The 21649-nt window shown below is 48.0% G+C and overlaps 1 protein-coding gene across 1 annotated transcript in view; it reads left to right on the plus strand.

Annotated features, from left to right (window-relative positions):
- Nucleotides 1-21649, plus strand: part of LOC140403331 (very-long-chain enoyl-CoA reductase) — a 68034-nt gene continuing 46385 nt past the window's right edge. The window contains exon 1 of the mRNA XM_072491205.1: nt 1-146. Within this exon, the coding sequence (XP_072347306.1) occupies nt 132-146 (15 nt within the window). The 5' untranslated portion in view covers nt 1-131. The remainder of the gene's footprint in view (nt 147-21649) is intronic.

Consider the following 21649-nt stretch of genomic DNA (forward strand, 5'->3'; position numbering starts at 1 on the left):
ATTGGTTGCGACGGCCGCTGGGCCCCGCCCTTCGCTTATCACGTGAGCGACTCGCGGGTTGAAGTTCGTTGAACGATCGTTCGGGCCGGTGTGCTGGTAGTGGGGGGGGAAGGGAGAGCGAGCCGCTCGAGATGAAGCATCATGAGGTGAGCGAGGAGCGGGCGCCCGGAGCAGGCATTGAGCTGCTGTGGACCGCGCGGGACCTTGTGCGGGGGAGGGGGGTAGAAACGGTCGACGCCGGAATGACGCGTGCGCGGAGCTGGCGGCCCAGGTGGGCCGTGGACACTGCGCAAGCGCGCATCTGTGCCCGGGCCGCACTGCGCATGCGCCCATCTGTGCCCGGGCCGCACTGCGCATGCGCCCATCTGTGCCCGGGCCGCACTGCGCATGCGCCCATCTGTGCCCGGACCGCACTGCGCATGCGTACCCCGGCACTCCCACCCACCCTGCCAAGGCGCATGCGCCAGAGGAGCTGGAGGGCCCATGTTGGCATCCAGGACCAGTGGGAGGTCCACCATCAAAATGCACGTAATGGAGCTCACATTCTCCACAGCCCCACACACAAAAGCAGCCCAAGATTGTTCCACCCCTGGTGCCTGGGCCCTGAAAGCATTGGCTTTGAAATATTAATGATAATCTTTATTAGTGTCACAAGCACGTGGGCAGCATGGTAGCACAGTGGTTCGCACAGTTGTTTTGCGCAGCCAGGTCCCATTGTCGATTCCCGGCTTGGGCCACTGTCTGTGCGGAGTCTGCACGTTCTCCCCGTGTCTGCGTGGGTTTTCTCCGGGTGCTCCGGTTTCCTCCCACAAGTCCCAAAAGACGTGCTGTTAGGTGAATTGGACATTCTGAATTCTCCCTCTGTGTACCCGAACAGGCGCCGGAGTGTGGCGACTAGGGGCTTTTCACAGTAACCTCATTGCAGTGTTAATGTAAGCCTACTTGTGACAATAAAGATTATTATTATTATAAGTAGGCTTACATTAACACTGCAATGAAGTTACTGTGAAATCTGGTCACTGTTCACACTTACTCCCTCTCCAGTGGCGGCCAGTCTCCACAATCACTCACCCAAGTTGCCTTCCTCCCTGTCCGAGTCTGACCTTGTCTTGTCGGTCCAGCTCTGCCATGCACCCATCGGTCTGTGAAAGAAGGACTTTGTGTTTATAATGTTCGTTCCAGTGATCTCCTTTACAGCCAACTAAGCACTTTCAATGATAATCATTATTAGTGTCACAAGTAGGCTTGCATTAACACTGCAATGAAGTTACTGTGAAAATCCCCTGATCGCCACACTCCGGCGCCTGTTCGGGAGAATTCAGAATGTTCAATTCACCTAACAAGCATATCTTTCGGGACTTGTGGAAGGAAACCGGAGCACCCAGAGGAAACCCACGCAGGCACGGGGAGAGGTTTACTCGCTGTTGTAATGTAGGGAAATGTGGTAGCCAATTTGTGCACTGTAGGAGCTCACAGGCAATAGTGGCCAAATGATCTGTGATGCCGGTAAAGGGGATAAATGTTGGTCAGGAAAGCACCAGAATTGCCCTGCTTGAAGATTGCCATGGGATCTTTCATGCCCATGTGAGCGGGCTATTGGAACCTTTATTTAATGGCACGCTCAAAATATAGCACCTCTTTCAGAGTGCAGCACTCCTGTTGTGCTGCATTGAAGTGTCAACCTAGATCTTGTGATAAGTCTGTGAGTGGGACCTGCCCACAATCTCTTAACAGAGCTGAGCCAAGGCTGCCATCGGATTGGGAGAGGGATGAGAGATTTGCTAGACTTCCCTATTGTAGGTGTATTTGAGGCCAATTGTGACAACTCTGCCAATAATGAGAGAAGGCTACATTGTCAGAAGTGCTGTCTTTCTGATGAATGATGGCACCAAGGCTATGCAACATTTGTGCAATACAAGTGCCAGGCGATGGCCATCTCGAACGAGAGAATCCAATCATCTCCTTTTGACATTCAGTGGCATTGCCGTTACTGAATTTCCCCACCCTCTATTATTGGGGGTTACCACTGACCAGCAACTGAACTGGACCAGCTGAAGAACTATTGTGGCTACAAGAGTAGGTCAGAGACTGGGAATTCTGTGGAGATTAACTCATCTCCTGACTCCAAAGCCTGTCCACCATCTACCAGGCACAAGTCAGGAGTGTGATGGAATACTCTCCGCTTGCCTGGAAAAGTGCAGCTCAAACAACATCCAGGACAAAGCAGCCCTCTTAATTGGCACCTCATCCACACCCTCCCAACACAAGAGGCAGCCATGTGTGCCTTCTACAAGATGCACTGCAGTCAGTCTCCCAAGACTTCTTCAACAGAACCTTCCAAACTCACAACCTGGAAGAACAAGGACAGCAGATTCATGGGAACATCACCAGCTGGAAATTCCCTTCCGGTCATTCACCACCCTGACTTGGAACTATATCGGCCATTCCTTCACTGTCACTGGGTGAAGATCCTGGAGCTCCCTCCCAAAGAGCACAGTGGGTGTACCTACACCACATGGACTGCAGCGGTTTAAGAAGGCAGCTCACCACCACCTTCTCTCGGGCAATTAGGGATGGGCAACGAATGCTGGCCGAGCCAGTTAGCTGCACATTCTGTGAAAGAATATAAAAATGTCTGCTTAGTGCAGTAGTTCAACTAGGAAAGCAGTTTTTTTTTAACCAGTCGGTGGATATCGTGGCCAAATACTGTTACCAAAAAGGCGATTAACTGGCTGCTTATCTCATGTGCAGGAGCAATGTAACTGATTCAGTCATTCGCTGACTGTGAGTTGCTGTTGGGGGTGTTGATGATTTGGATGATCAGTGAAAAGCACAGACCTGAGAGTTGTGCATCTACTATCTCTTTCTTTCCTCCTCCAGAGAGTCGTGAACACCGCCCAGTCCATTACACTAACCTGCCTCCCATCCATTGACTCCATCTACACCTCCCGCTGCCTGGGGAAAGCGGGCAGCCTAATCAAAGATCCCTCCCACCCGGCTTACTCACTCTTCCAACTTCTTCCATCGGGCAGGAGATACAGAAGTCTGAGAACACGCACGAACAGACTCAAAAACAGCTTCTTCCCCACTGTTACCAGACTCCTAAATGACCCTCTTATGGACTGACCTCATTAACACTACACCCTGTATGCTTCACCCGATGCCGGTGTTTATGTAGTTACATTGTGTACCTTGTGTTGCCCTATTATGTATTTTCTTTTTATTTTATTTTCTTCTCATGTACTTAATGATCTGTTGAGCTGCTCGCAGAAAAATACTTCCCCTGTACCTCGGTGCACATGACAATAAACAAAATCCAAGCCACAGGCGCATATGTAAATATGCGCGTCTAGAAATATTGGCTGCTCAGAATCCTAATTCTTATGTCCCTGTCCATCAGTATTTACATTGCTTTTGGCATTAATCTGCCAGCATGGTTATAATTTCTGATCCGCCATGAGAACAATTTGTACCTTCACTTTAATTGCGTATAAAGGGGTTTCGTTTATCATGATATGGGATGTTAATGCTGGGAATTGAACACTTTCTAAGTACTGTGTCCAGCATTATAGAGCACCAAATTAGCCCATTCGACCCACTCTTTGAAAGATTGTGCAATTAGTTTCATGACCCTTTTTTCCTCCACCCTGGCCCTGCAAATGTTTCCTTTTCGAGTGGCTATTCAATTCTATTTTGAAATCCAATTCATCCACCACCCTTTTCAGATCTCACAATCTAGACTCCCTGCGCTTACTTCCAAAAAACAAAGTTTCTCCTTTTGCCAATGATATTAAATCTGTGTTCTCCAGTTACCAAAACTTTATCCTCACCTACTTATCCGTCACCCAAAATTGTGCTTTTGCATATAATCCGCATATAGGATGACTCCTTTTCTTTTCAACAAATATTTTTATTCAAACTTATAAAATATTCAACCAGATTCATACAATATACAAAAAATATCCCCGCCACCTAACCCATTTCCACCCCCCTCACCTCAATTTTTAAAAAAAATATTATTTGGTTACCAATTTTCCAGATAGCACCAATACAACCATGTATGTACAGCAGTTGACCATTTTCCCCCCCCCCCCCCCCACACCACACACACACCCAAAAGAAACAACAACCAAATGACCCCCGGCCCAACATCTGATTATGACCAACTGTCTGAAACAATAAATAAACGGTTGCCCCCAGAGGTATAATCCTTCAGCCGACCCTCTCGTTAGGTACTTATTTTTTTTCTAAGTGTAAAAAATTCCATCCGGTCGCTGAGCCAGGCTGCTGCACTGGGCAGGGACGAGGACGTCCAGCCAAAGCAGGTTTGACGAGCATCTGGCTTCGCCGCCCCCCCCCCCCCCCGTCTATAACTCCGGCAATCCCAAAGATAGCCACCAAAGGGCAGGGCTCCAAGTCGACACCAAGAATGCCTGACATGGTGCTGAAGCAGGAGACCCACAGGTTCACGAGCCCAGGGCAGGACCAGAACATGTATGTGTGGGATGGGCAGGGCCCCCAGAACACTGCTCGTACCTATCCCCTACGTCTGCAAAAAACCCACTCCTTCAGGCCCTGGTCCAATGCACCCTATGCACCACCACCTTGAATTGTATCAGGCTGAGCCTGGATCACGAAAGCGGTAGAATTGACTCTATACAGTCTCGCACCACTCCCTGTCAAATTCCTGGCACAATTCCTTCTCCCATTTTCTTTTAATTTCGTCCAACAAGACGTGATCTGTCAACATCAGCGGACCGTACACCACAGGTTAGGTGGATTGGCCATGATAAATTGTCCCTTAGTGTCCAAAATGGTTAGGTGGGGTTACTGGGATGGGGTGTGGGCCAAGTTACCTTGCCAGAATGTTTTGTATCCAGGGAGCTACTATCCAGGTGGAACTGTATTGTCTGAATCTTGACTTTTATAACACTCCATGCTGTAAACTTGGACAGTGGCTGTACCCTAATTGCAGTGTCACTGGGCTACGTGGTGTGACACAAGGAACAGCTCTCTAAAGTTACCCGTTGGAATACTGTAGCAGGGAGCTGGACGTATCCAGTGACATACAGCCATGATGGGGGAAAAGGACATTTTTTAAACTAACACCCACACAAGCAGACACTCTCACACCTGTGTTATTGCATGTGGCTCTGTTATCGAAGCTGTTTAATCCAATTTCATTAATTTATTTCCTGCTCTGTTCCAAATCTCTCTTTAATGTCCTTGCACTTTTATATCCACTTGCGATGCATTCTGTACTCTTTTATCCTGGCTATTGTAACAGTCGCCACTTTCCATTCTGTAAGGCTTGCTCTGCAGAATTGCAAGCACAGTATACTTCCCAGGAGGTCAGTGGAGGTGGAACCTATTCAGTTGTGCGTAACCATCACAAATAGGAAGTTGGAGATTACAGCAAAAATAACCAAAAGGGTGTCAAAAGCTGTGCAACATTGAAGGTCATCGTCCTATTGATCATGCAGGAAGTTGCAACATTGTGCACTGTTCGTGTGCCAGCCATGGCCCAATGAGTAGCAGTCTGTGTTAGAAGGTTGTGGGTTCAAATACCCCTCCAGAGAGCTCAAAATCCAGAGCCACTCTCCAGTGCAGATGAGATGATAAACCCGGATTCGATTCCATCCGAGCGGCATGGTAGCACAGTGGGTAGCACTGTTGCTTCACAGCTCCAGGGTACCAGGTTTGATACCCGGCTTGGGTCACTGCCTGTGCGGAGTCCGCACGTTCTGCCCGTGTTGTTGCTAACTTTGCCTTAGTTTAATTGCTCTGTTTTATCACCTTTGCTCTTGAGTCGCCAGGTATCTTTCTGATACCGCCACGTGGTTCAAGTCTGAGTAATGATCAATAATCCAACACACCGATTAGTAAGATTTAAATCAAAGCACATTTATTATACACAGTAATCACTACTCATGTACAAATTCTACGTCTAAGCTACTTCTACAACTAACAGGCCAATACTTAACTTGGAACTGGCCCACCAGGTCAGGGAAACAAATGGCCTTTCGTTCGGGTTCTGAGCCTGCGGGATTCGAAGTTGGTACAGATTGATAGCGAGGAGCGCCCATCTCGTAGCGAGCGTTGAAGTAAGACTTACAGGTTCGATCAGCTGCTGAAGAGTGACGAGAGCTGGAAGCGAGCCGGAGAAGAAGAAGAGAGACTTGAACTTGGGGCTCAATTCTTATAGTCCCCAGGGGCTTCCTGCCTTTCGTGGCGGACCCTGTACCTGGTCCCAAGTGATTGGACTTTGTCCCAATCACTTGATTTGATTTTCTCCAATGCTGGATCGGTTCCCTGATCGATGGGCGGTCTTGAGGTGGTCGTTCACCTCCTTTTTTGTTGGCGTCTGCTGGCGCCGAAGAGTCTGGTTTTGCTTTGTGTGTCTAAATGTTGCTTATTGTTCCCGGGGATTGCTCATTAATATGCAGATGGCTGTTGTTTTGTTATGCTGATAGTTGCTGGTATCGATATTGTCTGGCCTTTCCAGAGGTAAATACACAGCCAACCTGCAGCTGCTGGTTTTTGTCCTGTTGGCTGACTTTCCCATCAGCCTTTGCCGTTCGCCATTTTGAATCGGGAGTTGGCCATTTTAAGTGGATACACCGTGTCTACGTGGGTTTCCTCCGGGTGCTCCGGTTTCCTCCCACTGGTCCTGAAGGACGTGCTGTTGGTAATTTGGACATTCTGAATTCTCCCTCGGTGTACCCGAACAGGTGCCGGAATGTGGCGACTAGGGGCTTTTCACAGTAACTTCATTGCAGTGTTAGTGTAAGCCTACTTGTGACAAAGATTATTTTATTATAACTAAAGTCCCTTATGCACTCCCTCTGGAAAATGTAAATAAAAGATTCCATTTGATGAAAAACTGGGGAACTCATTCTCTTTTCCCCCCCCCCCCCCCTCCCCTTATATATCCGTGAACCTATAGATTATCCTGTCATGATCCATTTGTTGTATCTTGTTCTGCACAAGTAGGCTGCCTTGTTTCCTCCGTGTCAGTGACTATATTTCAGAAGTACTACTTCATTTGGCTATAAGGTGCTTTGAGATATTCTGTGCTTATGAAAGGTGGTATAGAAATTCAATCTCTCCTTTTAGAACTGAAAAAGCAAATCTGTAGAAAGAGGCTTGGAGACGACTAGAGTCCGTAGAATCCGTACAGCGCAGAAGGAGGCCATTCAGCCCATCGAGTCTGCACCGACCTTCTGAAATAGCGCCCTACCCAGGCCCACTCCCCTGCCCTAATCCCGTAATCGCCCCTAACCTGCGCATTTTCGGACACCAAGGGGCAATTTAGTATGGCTAATCCGCCTATCCTGCACATCTTTGGAACGTGGGAGGAATCCGGAGCACCCGGAGGAAACCCCGCAGACATTGGGAGACAGTGCGAACTCCTCACAGACTGTCACCCAGGGCTGGAATTGAACCCGGGTCCCTGGCGCTGTGAGGCAGCAATGCTAACCACTGTGCTGCCCTGTTGGCGCGGTCGACCGATCGATGTCCCGACCTTAAATCAGCACCAGAATTGTCACATTAATTGATACCTGACACCAGCGCTGTCCTGTTGATAACAATGTGACAGAGTTAACCTTCTGGATTTGGATTGTGAGGGTTGCTCCCATGAGTGGGTTTGTGGAATTTAAATTCTAACAAAGGCAGATAACTTCTAATTTTGAAGCATGTGAACTTTCCAATGAAAGAGCCAGGATTCTGTCCTTGGGAAGAGGGCAAAGTGTCTGAATCAGGTTGTAAATTAAGAAGGGCCGGGGGCACGAGTTTAAACTACACAAGAGTAGGAATAGACTGAATCTTTCCCCAGTGGTGAGCCTCTGGGATGCATCATGGGCTGCTGACCCTCTGAATGCTTTTATGAGGTTCCAGATTTTTTTTAAAGGAAGTCAGTCACTTTCAATTGTTCTGATAATGCATACTGATTTAAAAACTACTAATAACAGGTAGTTTGTAAATCTGCTCTACATGAACTGAAATGAAAATTGCTTATTGTCACAAGTAGGCTTCAAATGACGTTACTGTGAAAAGCCCCTAGTCGCCACATTCCGGCGCCTGTTCGGGGAGGCTGGTACGGGAATTGAACCATGCTGCTGGCCTGCCTTGGTCTGCTTTCAAAGCCAGCGATTTAGCCCTGTGCTAAACCAGCCCCAGTAAGTGAGATTCAGAAGGGAGAGAGAAAGATTCAGAAATGCACACCATGTCCAGTCGTTGTCGAGACACCATTAACATAGCAAGCAGAGTGCTGAGCTCTATGTAACTAGGCCAGTGACGTTTCAGAAGTTTGAAGAACAAAGCTGCTATTGTAAAACTGATTGTGAAGCAGTCAGAATGTTGTGAAAATCCATCTGGCTCACCCTCCACTAGGGAAGGAAACCTGACATCCTTGCGCCTCACACCAATGTAGGTGTCAAAGAACACTGGGTGATGGTTTCTTTCAATGTCTGTAGTAAGTTAGTACAATAGGACATTGATCCTTTTATAAAACATATTGGTTCCTGGGGTGCGAGTGTTGTTAGCAAGGCCAGCATTTATTGCCCATCCCTAATTGCTCCTGAGAAGGTGGTGGTGAGCTGCCTTCTTGAACCGCTGCAGTCCCTGTGGTGCCGAAACACCCACATTTCCGGAGGGGGTTCTAGGATTTTGACCCAGCGGCGGTGAAGGAACAGCAAGCCATTTCCAAGTCAGGATGGTGTGTGGCTTGGAAGGGAACCTGCGGGTGGCGGTGTTCGCATGCGCCTGCTGACCTTGTCCTTCTAGGTGGCAGAGGTCATGGGTGTGGAAGGTGCTGTCTCAGGAACCTTGGCGAGTTTGCTGCAGTGCATCTTGTAGATGGTGCAGACGGCCGCCACTGTGCGTCCGTGGTGGAGGGAGTGAATGTTTAAGGTGGTGGTTGGGGTGTCAATCAAGCCAGGCTGCTTTGTCCTGGATGGTATCGAGCCTCTCGCGTGTTGGAGCTGCACTCATCCAGGCAAGTGGAGAGTATTCAATCACACTCCTGACTTGTGCCTTGTCGATGGCAAACAGGCATTTGGTGAGTCAGGAGGTGAGTTACTTGACTCAGAGTTCCCAGCTTCCGACCTGCTCTTAGAATCATAGAAAATTACAGCAGGGTTGGAGGCTGCTGAATTCACCAGCTGCAAAGTAGCCATCCAGCGTAATTCCCCTTCCCAGCTCTGTGGGTCAGGGCACAGTGCACGTGAGCCCTTTCATGTTCTGAGGGTTTGTCTCTCTACCAGCCTTTGGTCAGTGAATTCCAAACCCTCACTATTCTCTAGATGGAAGGGGAAAAGGACCTACGTATATTTATCGGGACCCCTCGTCATTTTATACATGTCAATTGGGTCTTTCCCCAGCCTCTGTATTTTTCCTCAGAATTCCGATTCTCCAGTCCAGGCAACATCTTCATAAATCTCTGTGCCCTCTGCAGTACAATCATGCCTTTCCTGTCGTGCAGGGACCAGAACTGCACACACTACTCCAGCTGTGGCCTACTTAGTGTTTTATGCAGTGTAACCTCCCAGCTCTTTATTATTCCCTGGCTCAGCTAATAAAGGAAATATTCCAAATACTTTCTTAACCACCTTATCTACCTGTCCAGCTACCTTCAGGAATCTGTGATCATGTACAAAGAACAAAGAAATGTACAGCACAGGAACAGGCCCTTCGGCCCTCCAAGCCCGTGCCGACCATGCTGCCCGACTAAACTACAATCTTCTACACTGCCTGGGTCCGTATCCTTCTATTCCCATCCTATTCATATATTTGTCAAGATGCCCCTTAAATGTCCCTATCGTCCCTGCTTCCACTACCTCCTCCGGTAGCGAGTTCCAGGCACTCACTACCCTCTGCGTAAAAAACTTGCCTCGTACATCTACTCTAAACCTTGCCCCTCTCACCTTAAACCTATGCCCCCTAGTAATTGACCCCTCTACCCTGGGGAAAAGCCTCTGACTATCCACTCTGTCTATGCCCCTCATAATTTTATATACCTCTATCAGGTCTCCCCTCCACCTCCTTCGTTCCAGTGAGAACAAACCGAGTTTATTCAACCGCTCCTCATAGCTAATGCCCTCCATACCAGGCAACATTCTGGTAAATCTCTTCTGCACCCTCTCTAAAGCCTCCACATCCTTCTGGTAGTGTGGTGACCAGAATTGAACACTATACTCCAAGTGTGGCCTAACTAAGGTTCTATACAGCTGCAACATGACTTGCCAATTCTTATACTCAATGCCCCGGCCAATGAAGGCAAGCATGCCGTATGCCTTCTTGACTATCTTCTCCACCTGTGTCGCCCCTTTCAATGACCTGTGGACCTGTACTCCTAGATCTCTTTGACTTTCAATACTCTTGAGGGTTCTACCATTCACTGTATAATCCCTTCCTGCATTAGACCTTCCAAAATGCATTACCTCACATTTGTCCGGATTAAACTCCATCTGCCATCTCTCCGCCCAAATCTCCAGACAATCTAAATCCTGCTGTATCCTCCGACAGTCCTCATCGCTATCCGCAATTCCACCAACCTTTGTGTCGTCTGCAAACTTACTAATCAGACCAGTTACATTTTCCTCCAAATCATTTATATATACTACAAAGAGCAAAGGTCCCAGCACTGATCCCTGTGGAACACCACTGGTCACAGCCCTCCAATTAGAAAAGCATCCCTCCATTGCTACTCTCTGCCTTCTATGGCCTAGCCAGTTCTGTATCCACCTTGCCAGCTCACCCCTGATCCCGTGTGACTTCACCTTTTGTACTAGTCTACCATGAGGGACCTTGTCAAAGGCCTTACTGAAGTCCATATAGACAACATCTACTGCCCTACCTGCATCAAACTCTATCAGGTTAGTGAGACACAACCTCCCCTTCACAAAACCGTGCTGCCTCTCACTAATACGTCCATTTACTTCCAAATGGGAGTAGATCCTGTCTCGAAGAATTCTCTCCAGTAATTTCCCTACCACTGAAGTAAGGCTCACCGGCCTGTAGTTCCCGGGATTATCCTTGCTACCCTTCTTAAACAGAGGAACAACATTGGCTCCATGTACTCCAAGGTGCCTCTGTTTCTCTGTGCTTCTTGGCATCCTATTGTTTACTGTTGTTTCTCTTACCTTGTTAGTCTTTCCCAAATGCATTAGCTCACACTTTTCTCTGAATTGAATGCCATTTGCCACTGTTCCACCCACGTGACTGTTCCATTAATATCTTGCTACAGACTACAGCTTTCTTCATTATCAACCGCGCAGCCAGGTCTGAAAACGTTTTCACACCTGATTGAGATTTATATATATTGCAAAAAATCTTCATAAATATCTGTGCCCTAGGGGACCACATCCTGGGGAACCCCACTGAAAACATCCCTCCAGTCACAAGAGCACCCATCGACCATTATATCCTTCTCTTCCTGCCTCTGAGCCAATTTTTGGTCCAGCTTTCCCTTTGATCCCATGGGCTTTTACTTTCGTGAGCAGTCTGTCATGTGGAACCTTCTCGGAAGTCATGCTGAAATCCCGATCAGGAGGTCTTGTGGCACAGTGGTTGCGCTCCTGCCTTGGACCAGAAGCCCTGGGTTCAAGTCCAACACCAGGGCTTATTGACTACGGAAAGAGCGTTCATAACGCAGCTCAAACAGCTTCATAGTCAGCTGGGGAATCCTTGCACCATTTCCACCCTCTGGTCAAAACCGTGTACGTGACTCCATGACATCAAATTTACCATTCGCATCAATCCTTGTTACCTCGAAAAAAAAATTCCGTTCTGTTAGGCAGACACCACCTCCCCGATCCAATCCTTCAAAACTGTTTTTCATTAATCCATAACTTCCCAAATATTTATACTGTCTGTCAGAACTTTTCCCAGTAATTTTCCTGCACTTGATGTTCAGCTGACTGGTCTGTAATTATTTGGTCTATCCCTGTCTCCTTCTTTAAATAATGGTAACAGTGCTCCAGTCCTCTGACAACACATCTGCTATTTCTTCTGTAGCTCCCTTTAACAGCCAAGAATAGTTTTTTTTTTTGTCTGGGCCTTTGGATTTACCCAATTTCGAAGCTGTCAAACCCCTTTATATTTCCTCTGTCACTATGTTAATTTCATTTCATATTTCACACCCCTTTTTTCTTCTCTGACTGCAATTTCTGTAATGTCCCATTTGCAGTATTTATGTGGCTGGTCGGACTCGACCTATGGAGTGTTTCCGCCTTGATTTCCATTATCTTGCTTGGGCTCCTTGGTCTCAACATTTGGTCAAATGCTGCCTTGATGTTGAGGTCAGCCACTCTGCTCGCTTGATTTGCCAGAATCCCAAATGAAGACTTCCCTTTCTCTTGCAATTCCAAACCAGTGTTGCATTGTCCGGATCAGGGAGGATGCAAGTTTGCTTCCCAGTCTGTAGTGAGCTCTATCCAGTTGGGACAGGAGAAGGGCTGCAGTTGACCTTGGTGTGTGCCCCATGGTTTTTTTATTCGTGAGTTAGAGTTTGGCCTTCCAATCCCAGAACCTTTACCGGGGTGAGGGACCTGGACATGCTGTCGCTGTGTTGGGTCAGTTTGCCAACACATGCTGGCAAGGCTTGGACTAAAGATCAACCACTTTGGTTCTATAAGTGAGTGATCTTTTTTTAGTCTCACACATAGGCTTACCTTAACACTGCAATGAAGTTACCTAGTCGCCACACTCCGGCGCCTGTTCGGGTACGCAGAGGGAGATTTCAGAATGTCCAATTCACTTAACAAGCACCTCTTTCGTGACTTGTGGGAGGAAACCGGAGCACCCGGAGGAAACCCGGTTATGAGGAGAAATTTCTTCAGCCAGAGAGTGGTGGGTCTGTGGAATTCATTGCCACAGAGGGTGGTGGAGACCGGGACGTTGAGTGTCTTAAAGTCAGAGGTTGATAAATTCTTGATTTCTCGAGGAATTAAGGGCTATGGAGAGAGAGCGGGTAAATGGAGTTGAAATCAGCCATGATTGAATGGTGGAGTGGACTCGATGGGCCGAATGGCCTTGCTTCCGCTCCTATGTCTTATGGTCTTAAACCCACGCAGACACGGGGAGAACGTGTAGACTCCGCACAGGCAGTGACCCGAGCCAGGAATCGAACCCGGGACCCTGGTGCTGTGAAGCAACAGTGCTAACCACTGTGCTACCGTGTCGCCCACAAGTGTCCCTGAGCCTCCGTCACTGTCTTCATCAAGATGGGAGGACAAATTATAGAGAGGAAAGTTGGGAGGGCAAACTGGGGGTAGTTACAAGTACAGGTCAGCACCTGACTGTGCAGTGACCGTTTTGTATTTGAGTTACACTTGCCTCTGAGGCAGAAGTGGGTTCATCCCGTTTTCAGGCTTGTGCGTATTGGAGGTGAGAGTGGCGGCGATGTGTTGGTACTTCAGAGGTCCTCCCCTTCCACTTAGAACCAGAGAGGCAATTGTACCTGCAACAGGAGGGGGAAGCTAAAGATGCTGGCAAAGTTCACATTTGCCAATCATTTACCCTGAGCTGGAGCTGACTGTGTCGCTTTCTCAACTACGTCACAGTGAATCTAGATGAGAAAACGATATTCCTGTCCACTTTTCTGAGAATCTCACGAGGGCCTTATTCTACGGTGCATTGTATGAAGTGGTTGGCCAACCCTTCGTGGACTGATTTTTGGTGTTGTTTTTACTGTGCCTCTGCTGAGGTTTCAGTGCCCTGCTGTTGTCTCCCCGAATACACAATACAGCCAGAGTCGGCCCAATAGAAGGCAGAGAGTAGCAATGGAAGGATGCTTTTCTGATTGGAGGGCTGTGACCAGTGGTGTTCCACAGGGATCAGTGCTGGGACCTTTGCTGTTCATAGTATATATAAATGATTTGGAGGAAAATGTAACTGGTCTGATTGGTAAGTTTGCAGACGACACAAAGGTTGGTGGAATTGCGGATAGCGATGAGGACTGTCCAAGGATACAGCAGGATTTAGATTGTTTGGAGACTTGGGCGGAGAGATGGCAGATGGAGTTTAATCCGGACAAATGTGAGGTAATGCATTTTGGAAGGTCTAATGCAGGTAGGGAATATACAGTGAATGGCAGAACCCTCAAGAGTATTACAAGTCAGAGAGATCTAGGTGTACAGGTCCACAGGTCACTGAAAGGGGCAACACAGGTGGAGAAGGTAGTCAAGAAGGCATACGGCATGCTTGCCTTCATTGGCCGGGGCATTGAGTATAAGAATTGGCAAGTCATGTTGCAGCTGTATAGAACCTTAGTTAGGCCACATTTGGAGTATAGTGTTCAATTCTGGTCGCCACACTACCAGAAGGATGTGGAGGCTTTAGAGAGGGTGCAGAAGAGATTTACCAGGATGTTGCCTGGTATGGAGGGCATTAGCTATGAGGAGCGGTTGAACAAACTCTGTTAGTTCTCACTGGAACGACGGAGGTTGAGGGGCGACCTGATAGAAGTCTACAAAATTATGAGGGGCATAGACAGAGTGGATAGTCAGTGGCTTTTCCCCAGGGTAGAGGGGTCAATTACTAGGGGGCATAGGTTTAAGGTGAGCGTGGCAAGGTTTAGAGGAGATGTACGAGGCAAGGTTTTTACACAGAAGGTAGTGGGTGCCTGGAACCCGCTACCGGAGGAGGTGGTGGAAGCAGGGACGATAGTGACATTTAAGGGGCATCTTGACAAATACATGAATAGGATGGGAATAGAGGGATACGGACCTAGGAAGTGTAGAAGATTGTAGTTTAGCCGGGCAGCATGGTCGGCACGGGCTTGGAGGGCCGAAGGGCCTGTTCCTGTGCTGTACATTTCCTTGTTCTTTGTTCTTTGTTCAATGCTGACTGGGATTCGCTGGTTACCCAGTGCCCTGCGCGATGGCTCATCACCATACTCCCCTTTTTAGAAGGTGAAATAACAAACGGTTCTTGGCTTGTGAGGGAAGATTAGAGAAATCTTATGTTTTTCAGTTCCGACAGGCGTTGGCTGTGACATAATAAAACTATATCCAAAAGATAAATGGGAGAACTCTTGCATTCCCCCACTCCTGGCCCTATGTCTATCTCACATTCCTTTCACCCTTCCCTTGGCAGTCATGCCTACAGCTGTCTCGGCCCTACATCCTGGGATTCTTTCCCTAAACCACCCAGCTCCTTTGTGAGACCCTCCATAAAACCTGCCGCTCTGTCCCAACATCTCACCATTATCTCGTTGTTTCGCTTGGTGTCAGCTACTGTCTGATGAACGCTCCTGGGAGACATGTTGGGACTTTTTTTTGGGCTTTGGTAAAAGCACGTCGTTAAGGTGAAACAGTTCAAACTGAAGCATGAGACTAGCGTCAGGGGGAAACGGGACCAAATTGGCGAAAGGCAAAACATAAAATCATAGAATTTACAGTGCAGAAGGAGGCCATTCGGCCCATCGAGTCTGCGCCGGCCCTTGGAAAGAGCGCCCTACTTAAGCCCACACCTCCCGTGACCCAGTAACCCCATCTAAGCTTTTTAGGACACTAAGGGCATATTAGCATGGCCAATCCACCTAACAGCAAGTCTTTTGTGACTTGGAGGAAACCGGAGCACCCGGAGGAAACCCACGCAGATACAGGGAGAACGTGGAGACTCCGCGCAGACAGTGACCAAGCCGGGAATCGAACCTGGAGCTGTGAAGCAACAGTGCTAACCACTGTGCTACAAATGTATAACCGATGTTAAGGAGCCCATCAGAGTGATCGACGCATACGATGTACTTTGGATCAGGAAATGGAGGCTCAATCAGGGACACGTTCCAGTAACAGTTGGTGAGGTGGGGAATGGTTGTTGGCTTTTCCTGAATGAATGCACTAAGGTGGGTTGAATGGCCTACTTACCTTTCATCTAGGGTTGCTAGCCCTCCCCAAGATTAGAAATCTAAAACAATGAATCTGGACCTGCTAGTGAGGGATTGAAAATTAAGCTACTACATGTTGCTGCAAGTAACCATGAATAAATACATACAAGTGGGACATTAGAAAAATGCTTTGATTTCATTTTCTTCGGTTTGTGAATTATGAGGGAAGATTAGAGAAATCTTATGTTTTTCAACTCTTGACAAGAGTTGGCTGTGACATAATAAAAACCTACCCAAAAGATAAATGGGAGAACTCTTGCATTCCCCCAGTCCTGGCCCTGCGCCTATCTCTGTATTATTATTGTCGGGGAATGTGTTAACTCTACGTGTTTAAAGAGCTGCGTGGGTTGGGGCAGCACGGTGGCGCAGTGGTTAGCACTGCTGCCTCACGGCGCTGAGATCCTGGGTTCGATCTGGGTCACTGTCCGTGTGGAGTTTGCACATTCTCCCCGTGTCTGCGTGGGTTTCGCCCCCACAACCCAAAAGATGTGCAGGGGAGGTGGATTGGGCACGCTAAATTGCCCCTTAATTGGAACAAAATTAATTGGGCACTCTTTAAAAAAAAATTTTTAAATAAAGAGCTGCGTGGGAAGCAACGGCCCAATCAGACTGTGACGAGGGACGCTGTTGAATCATGTGACGGTTGGGAAGCCTCTGGAGGTGGCTAAAATGAATAAATTGCAGACCGAGAAGAGGAGACGGTAAGAAACATAACGGTTAGCTTCACTGAGCTGTGTCGCGTGCCGCTGTGCTCTCATTCCTGCCTCTGCAGTACTTTGATTTGCCACTGGGCGGTGTTGTTGATTTACTCCATATAATCTTTGCTGACGCTGAAAGCTCCTTGACTGGCTTATTTTTCTGTTTCTCAAAATTAAAGTGACCGCCAGTGCCTCCTTGATCCGCATTCTTTTTTTTTTTTCCCGTTTGATTAAAATCACCAAGCAAATTTTAAAACTACCTTCCATTCAATGTTTGTGAGTTGCGAGCTTGCTCTGACTGCACATCCAACTATCGAGACAACTTTGTACTATTTTTTAAAATCGGTGAAGGGTGGCGCAGTGGGTTAGCACTGCTGCCTCACGGCACCGAGGTCCCAGGTTCGATCCCGGCTTCGGGTCACTGTCCGTGTGGAGTTTGCACATTCTCCCCGTGTTTGCGTGGGTTTCGCCCCCACAACCCAAAGATGTGCAGGTTAGGTGGATTGGCCCCTTAATTGTAAAAAATGAATTGGGTACTCTAAATTTATATAATTTTTAAAAATCAGTGCAGCTCCTGAGTTCTGATCTCTGTACCCGGGCATAATGGGGACTGGGGCGAGCGGGGTGCAGGAGTCTAAGCTGTGGCCCGGTGCGTAACTTCTAAAGGAGGGCGGCCCACTCCTACTTGGTGCCTCATTAAAATGCTGGAGTTGGGTTATAACACATAACACGTGTGGCCATTTATAATCCAACTCTCGTTAGCTGGGTTGCCCCATTCGCGCACACCTAGTCCCAGATTTAGTGCAGCGTGAAGTTGTTTTGCATTCACAGTACAGCCAGCACACTTTTTTTTTTCAAGAGAATATATGCAAATTAAAATCTCCCGTGATTATTGCCATCCCCTTCTGACGACCTCCAATTATTTAACCCTCCGCCCTACCATGGCGTTACTGATGGGGGGGCCTGTGCGCGACTCCCATAAGTGACTTCTTGCCGTTGCCTTTTTTCATCTCTGCCCAAACCATTTCCACATCCTGGTTTCCTGAGCCTTGGATCATCCCTCTCTATTGTGTCAATCCCATCGTTGACTTACAGAGCCACCCTCCATCTTTTCCTCGCTTCCTGTTCCTTGCTAAATATCCCGCACCCTTCAATATTCGATCCCAATCCATGTCATGGGGCAGCACGGGAGCATTGTGGATAGCACAATTGCTTCGCAGCTCCAGGGTCCCAGGTTCGATTCCGGCTTGGGTCACTGTCTGTGCGGAGTCTGCACATCCTCCCCGTGTGTGCGTGGGTTTCCTCCGGGTGCTCCGGTTTCCCCCCACAGTCCAAAGATGTGCAGGTTAGATGGATTGGCCATGATAAATTGCCCTTGGTGTCCAAAATTGCCCTTCGTGTTGGGTGGGGTTACTGGGTTATGGGGATAGGGTGGAGCTGTTGACCTTGGGTAGGGTGCTCTTTCCAAGAGCCGGTGCAGACACGATGGGCTGAATGGCCTCCTTCTGCACTGTAAATTCTATGATGATCCTGCAGTCACGTCTCTGTAATGGCTAGCAAATCGTACTTTAAAAAAAACATTTCCAATTGCGTGGCAAATCCATCTTTGGGTTGTGGGGGTGAGACCCACTCAGACACTGGGAGAATGTGCAAACACCCGTCCCACCGGTAAAGATCCCATTTTCCCCAGTGCTGGTGCTGGGGAACCGGACCCACACCAGTCTTTGAGCCACACATTCATCTCTCTAATCTGATTCATCCTTTGCCAATTTGCATGTGGCTCAGGGAATAACCCAGAGATTATGACCTTTGGTGCTGCGCTTCTCATTTTGGTGCCTGGCTCCTCATACTGGCTATACAGAACCTCCTTCGTCCTGCTTATGTCGTTGGTACCTACATAGACCGTGACCAGTTTTGGGCCCCATATCCAAGGAAGGATGCGCTGGCCTTGGAAAGGGTGCAGAGGAAGTTCACAAGAATGATCCCTGGAATGAAGAACTTGTCGTATGAGGAATGCTTGAGGACTCTGGGTCTGTACTCGTTGGAGTTTAGAAGGATGAGAGGGGATCTTATTGAAACTTACAGGATACTGCGAGGCCTGGATAGAGTGGACGTGGAGAGGATGTTTCCACTTGTAGGAAAAACTAGAAGCAGAGGACACAATCTCAGACTAAAGGGACGATCCTTTAAAACTGAGATGAGGAATTCCTTCAGCCAGAGGGTGGTGAATCTGTGGAACTCTCTGCCACAGAAGGCTGTGGAGGCCAATTCACTGAGTGCCTTTAAGACCGAGATAGGTAGGTTCTTGATTAATAAGGGGATCAGGGGTTATGGGGAGAAGGCAGGAGAATGGGGATGAGAAAATATCAGCCATGATTGAATGGTGGAGCAGACTCGATGGGCCAAGTGGCCTAATTCTGCTCCTACGTCTTATGGTCTTATGACGCCTGGGTCCTCTTTCTCCCCCCCCCACCCCTTCCCAAATTCCTCTCCGGCCCTAAGCAGATATCCCGAACCCTGGCACCGGGCGTGCAATACAGCTGCCTGATGTTCTTTGCAGCAGAGAATGGTGTCAATCCCTCTGACTACACTATCTCCTGTTCACATTCCTTTTTGCTCCCCCCACTTGAGTGGCTTCCTGTACCGCCGGAAGTCCCGCAGTGCCATGGTCAGTCGGCTCCTCCATCCTGCAGCCCCCACTTTCACCCAAACCAACTGGAACCTTTTGGACGATCGTAAAGGCTGAGGCTCACGTGCTGCCAGGTCCCCCATACCCACCTCACTCAGAGTCCCACTCTCCTGTCCCTGACCAATTCAGAAGACCCTGTCCTAAGAGGTGTCGCCGCCTCCTGGCACAAAGAACCCAGGTAACGTTTCCCCCTCCCTGAGTCGAAGCTGCCCAAACGGCAGAGGTGTTTGCCCTGGATTAAACTGGCATCCAGGAGCTCCCACATGCTGCAACCGAGACCCAGGCTTGAGAGTTGAGCGGTTCGAGTTGCGGCAGTCCTACACTATCGAGTCACCGGGGAGCGGAGGTAGAGTGGACCCAGAGGGGTGGAGCATCGGAGCTGTGAGTATAAATAACTCCTCTGCGATTTCGCTGAGACGAAAAGTATCTGGAAAAAGTGATGGCACTGGAAAGCTGGTCGGGAATCTACAAAATTTGAAAAACGAATGAATTAAGTGAAGTAGAGCTGGCTGGGAAGGCGATGTGCCGGGGCTGCATGATGTGGGAGCTGGTAGACCCCGTTGTGAGCTGGCGTGGCCACATCTGCAGTAAGGTTGCAGCTCGAAGAATTTTGGCTCTGGGTTGATGAGCTTCGGATACTGCGGCGTATCGGGGAGGGGGGGGGGAGAGTCACCTGGACGCTGTGTTTCAGGAAGCAGACCCTTCTCCAGAGATTAAGTATCTCAAATTTGGCCAGTGGCCAGGGACCGCAGGGTGTGACTGCATCTGAGGACGGTAGAGGAATCCTGAATTCAGAAGTGGAGGAGACTCTGCTCTTGATCTTGTCCAACAAGTACGAGTCCTTGCTCCCTGTGTGGATGAGGAAAGGGCTGTAGGGTGGATGAGCAAACTGACCACTGCACTGTGATACAGGAGGACATTCAAGCGGGGGAGCAAAAAAAAGTGGTACTTGTAGGAGATTCCTTTGCAAGCAGAACCGAGAGACCCACATAGTATGTTGCCTGCCCAGTGCCAGGGTGAGGGACATCTCTGAACAGCTTGAAAGGATATTGGAGAAGGAGAGGGAGGATCCAGTTGTTGTGGCCTACGTTGGGACAAACAATATAGGCAAGACGACCTGTTTGGGGAATATCAGGAACTATTAACAAAATTAAAGAAATAGTCCTCAATAGGAAGAGGTTAAGTACCGTGGATGTCCAAAGTGACTTGGGAGTTCAGGTGCCTAGATCCTTGAAATGCCAGGAACAAGTACAGAAAATAATTAAAATTATAAAGGAATGCTAGCCTTTATATCTAGAGGATTGAACCAAAGAACAAAGAACAGCACAGGAACAGGCCCTTCGGCCCTCCAAGCCTGCACCGACCATGCTGCCCGTCTAAACTAAAATCTTCTACACTTCCTGGGTCCGTATCCCTCCATTCCCATCCTATTCATGTATTTGACAAGACGCCCCTTAAACGTCACTATTGTCCCTGCTTCCACCACCTCCTCCGGTAGCGGGTTCCAGGCACCCACTACCCTCTGTGTGTAAAGAAAAAAAACTTGCCTCGTACATCTCCTCTAAACCTTGCCCCTCTAAAAGAATCTTTTACGCCAATATGAAGGAATCTTAAATTTATGGGAATCACTTGTAATCAGAAGATTCTAGGTTCGACTTCTGGCTGGCTCGCCAATTAAAAGGAAACTATAATTTATGGGATCTTAACCTGTCGAACTACGCCAAGTTTGGGGGAAGGTTAGTTGATGAATCAAGTCCTGGCGCAATACGACAAGTTGTAAGATTTGTACTATTTGTAGACTGTGTTAAGTTGTATGATTCCTTGTATTATTCGACTGTGTAAAGTTGAAGGAATTTATATCATCTCTGCTATTCGGTTATCAGTAGCACTTTGCGAATACTGGAACTCAGCAGAAATTTGCAGTATAAACTCCTCAGGTGCCAAAAAGAATTGTTTTGTTTGTAGTCGCTTGATTACAATTTGAAAGTCATTTAAAAGGCAATTCGTAGACAATTCGAAGCTTTCAGAGAATTACAGACATTATCTTTCTTTGCTTAGGCAGACGGCTCGAAAGTAACTTTTTAAAGGTCAAAGTCTGGCAATGAAACATGAAGAGAGAGAGAAAGCTAATCTTCAGCTAAACTCAAACTCAAAGTCAAAAGTGGACTAACATCACTGACACAGACTGTTAAACTGACAACCCCCAAAAGACATAAACTAAAATGGAGACTAGAATCAAAGGCAAAAAACACTAAACTAACAGAAAGACAACACAGCACAACACACCCCCAAAGACAATACACCACAGACAACACACTAAAAACTAAACCTAACCTAAAACAAAACTTACAAAGACAATACTCACAAAGA

Source organism: Scyliorhinus torazame, chromosome 27 (assembly GCF_047496885.1).
Source record: "Scyliorhinus torazame isolate Kashiwa2021f chromosome 27, sScyTor2.1, whole genome shotgun sequence".
Lineage (NCBI taxonomy): Eukaryota > Metazoa > Chordata > Chondrichthyes > Carcharhiniformes > Scyliorhinidae > Scyliorhinus > Scyliorhinus torazame.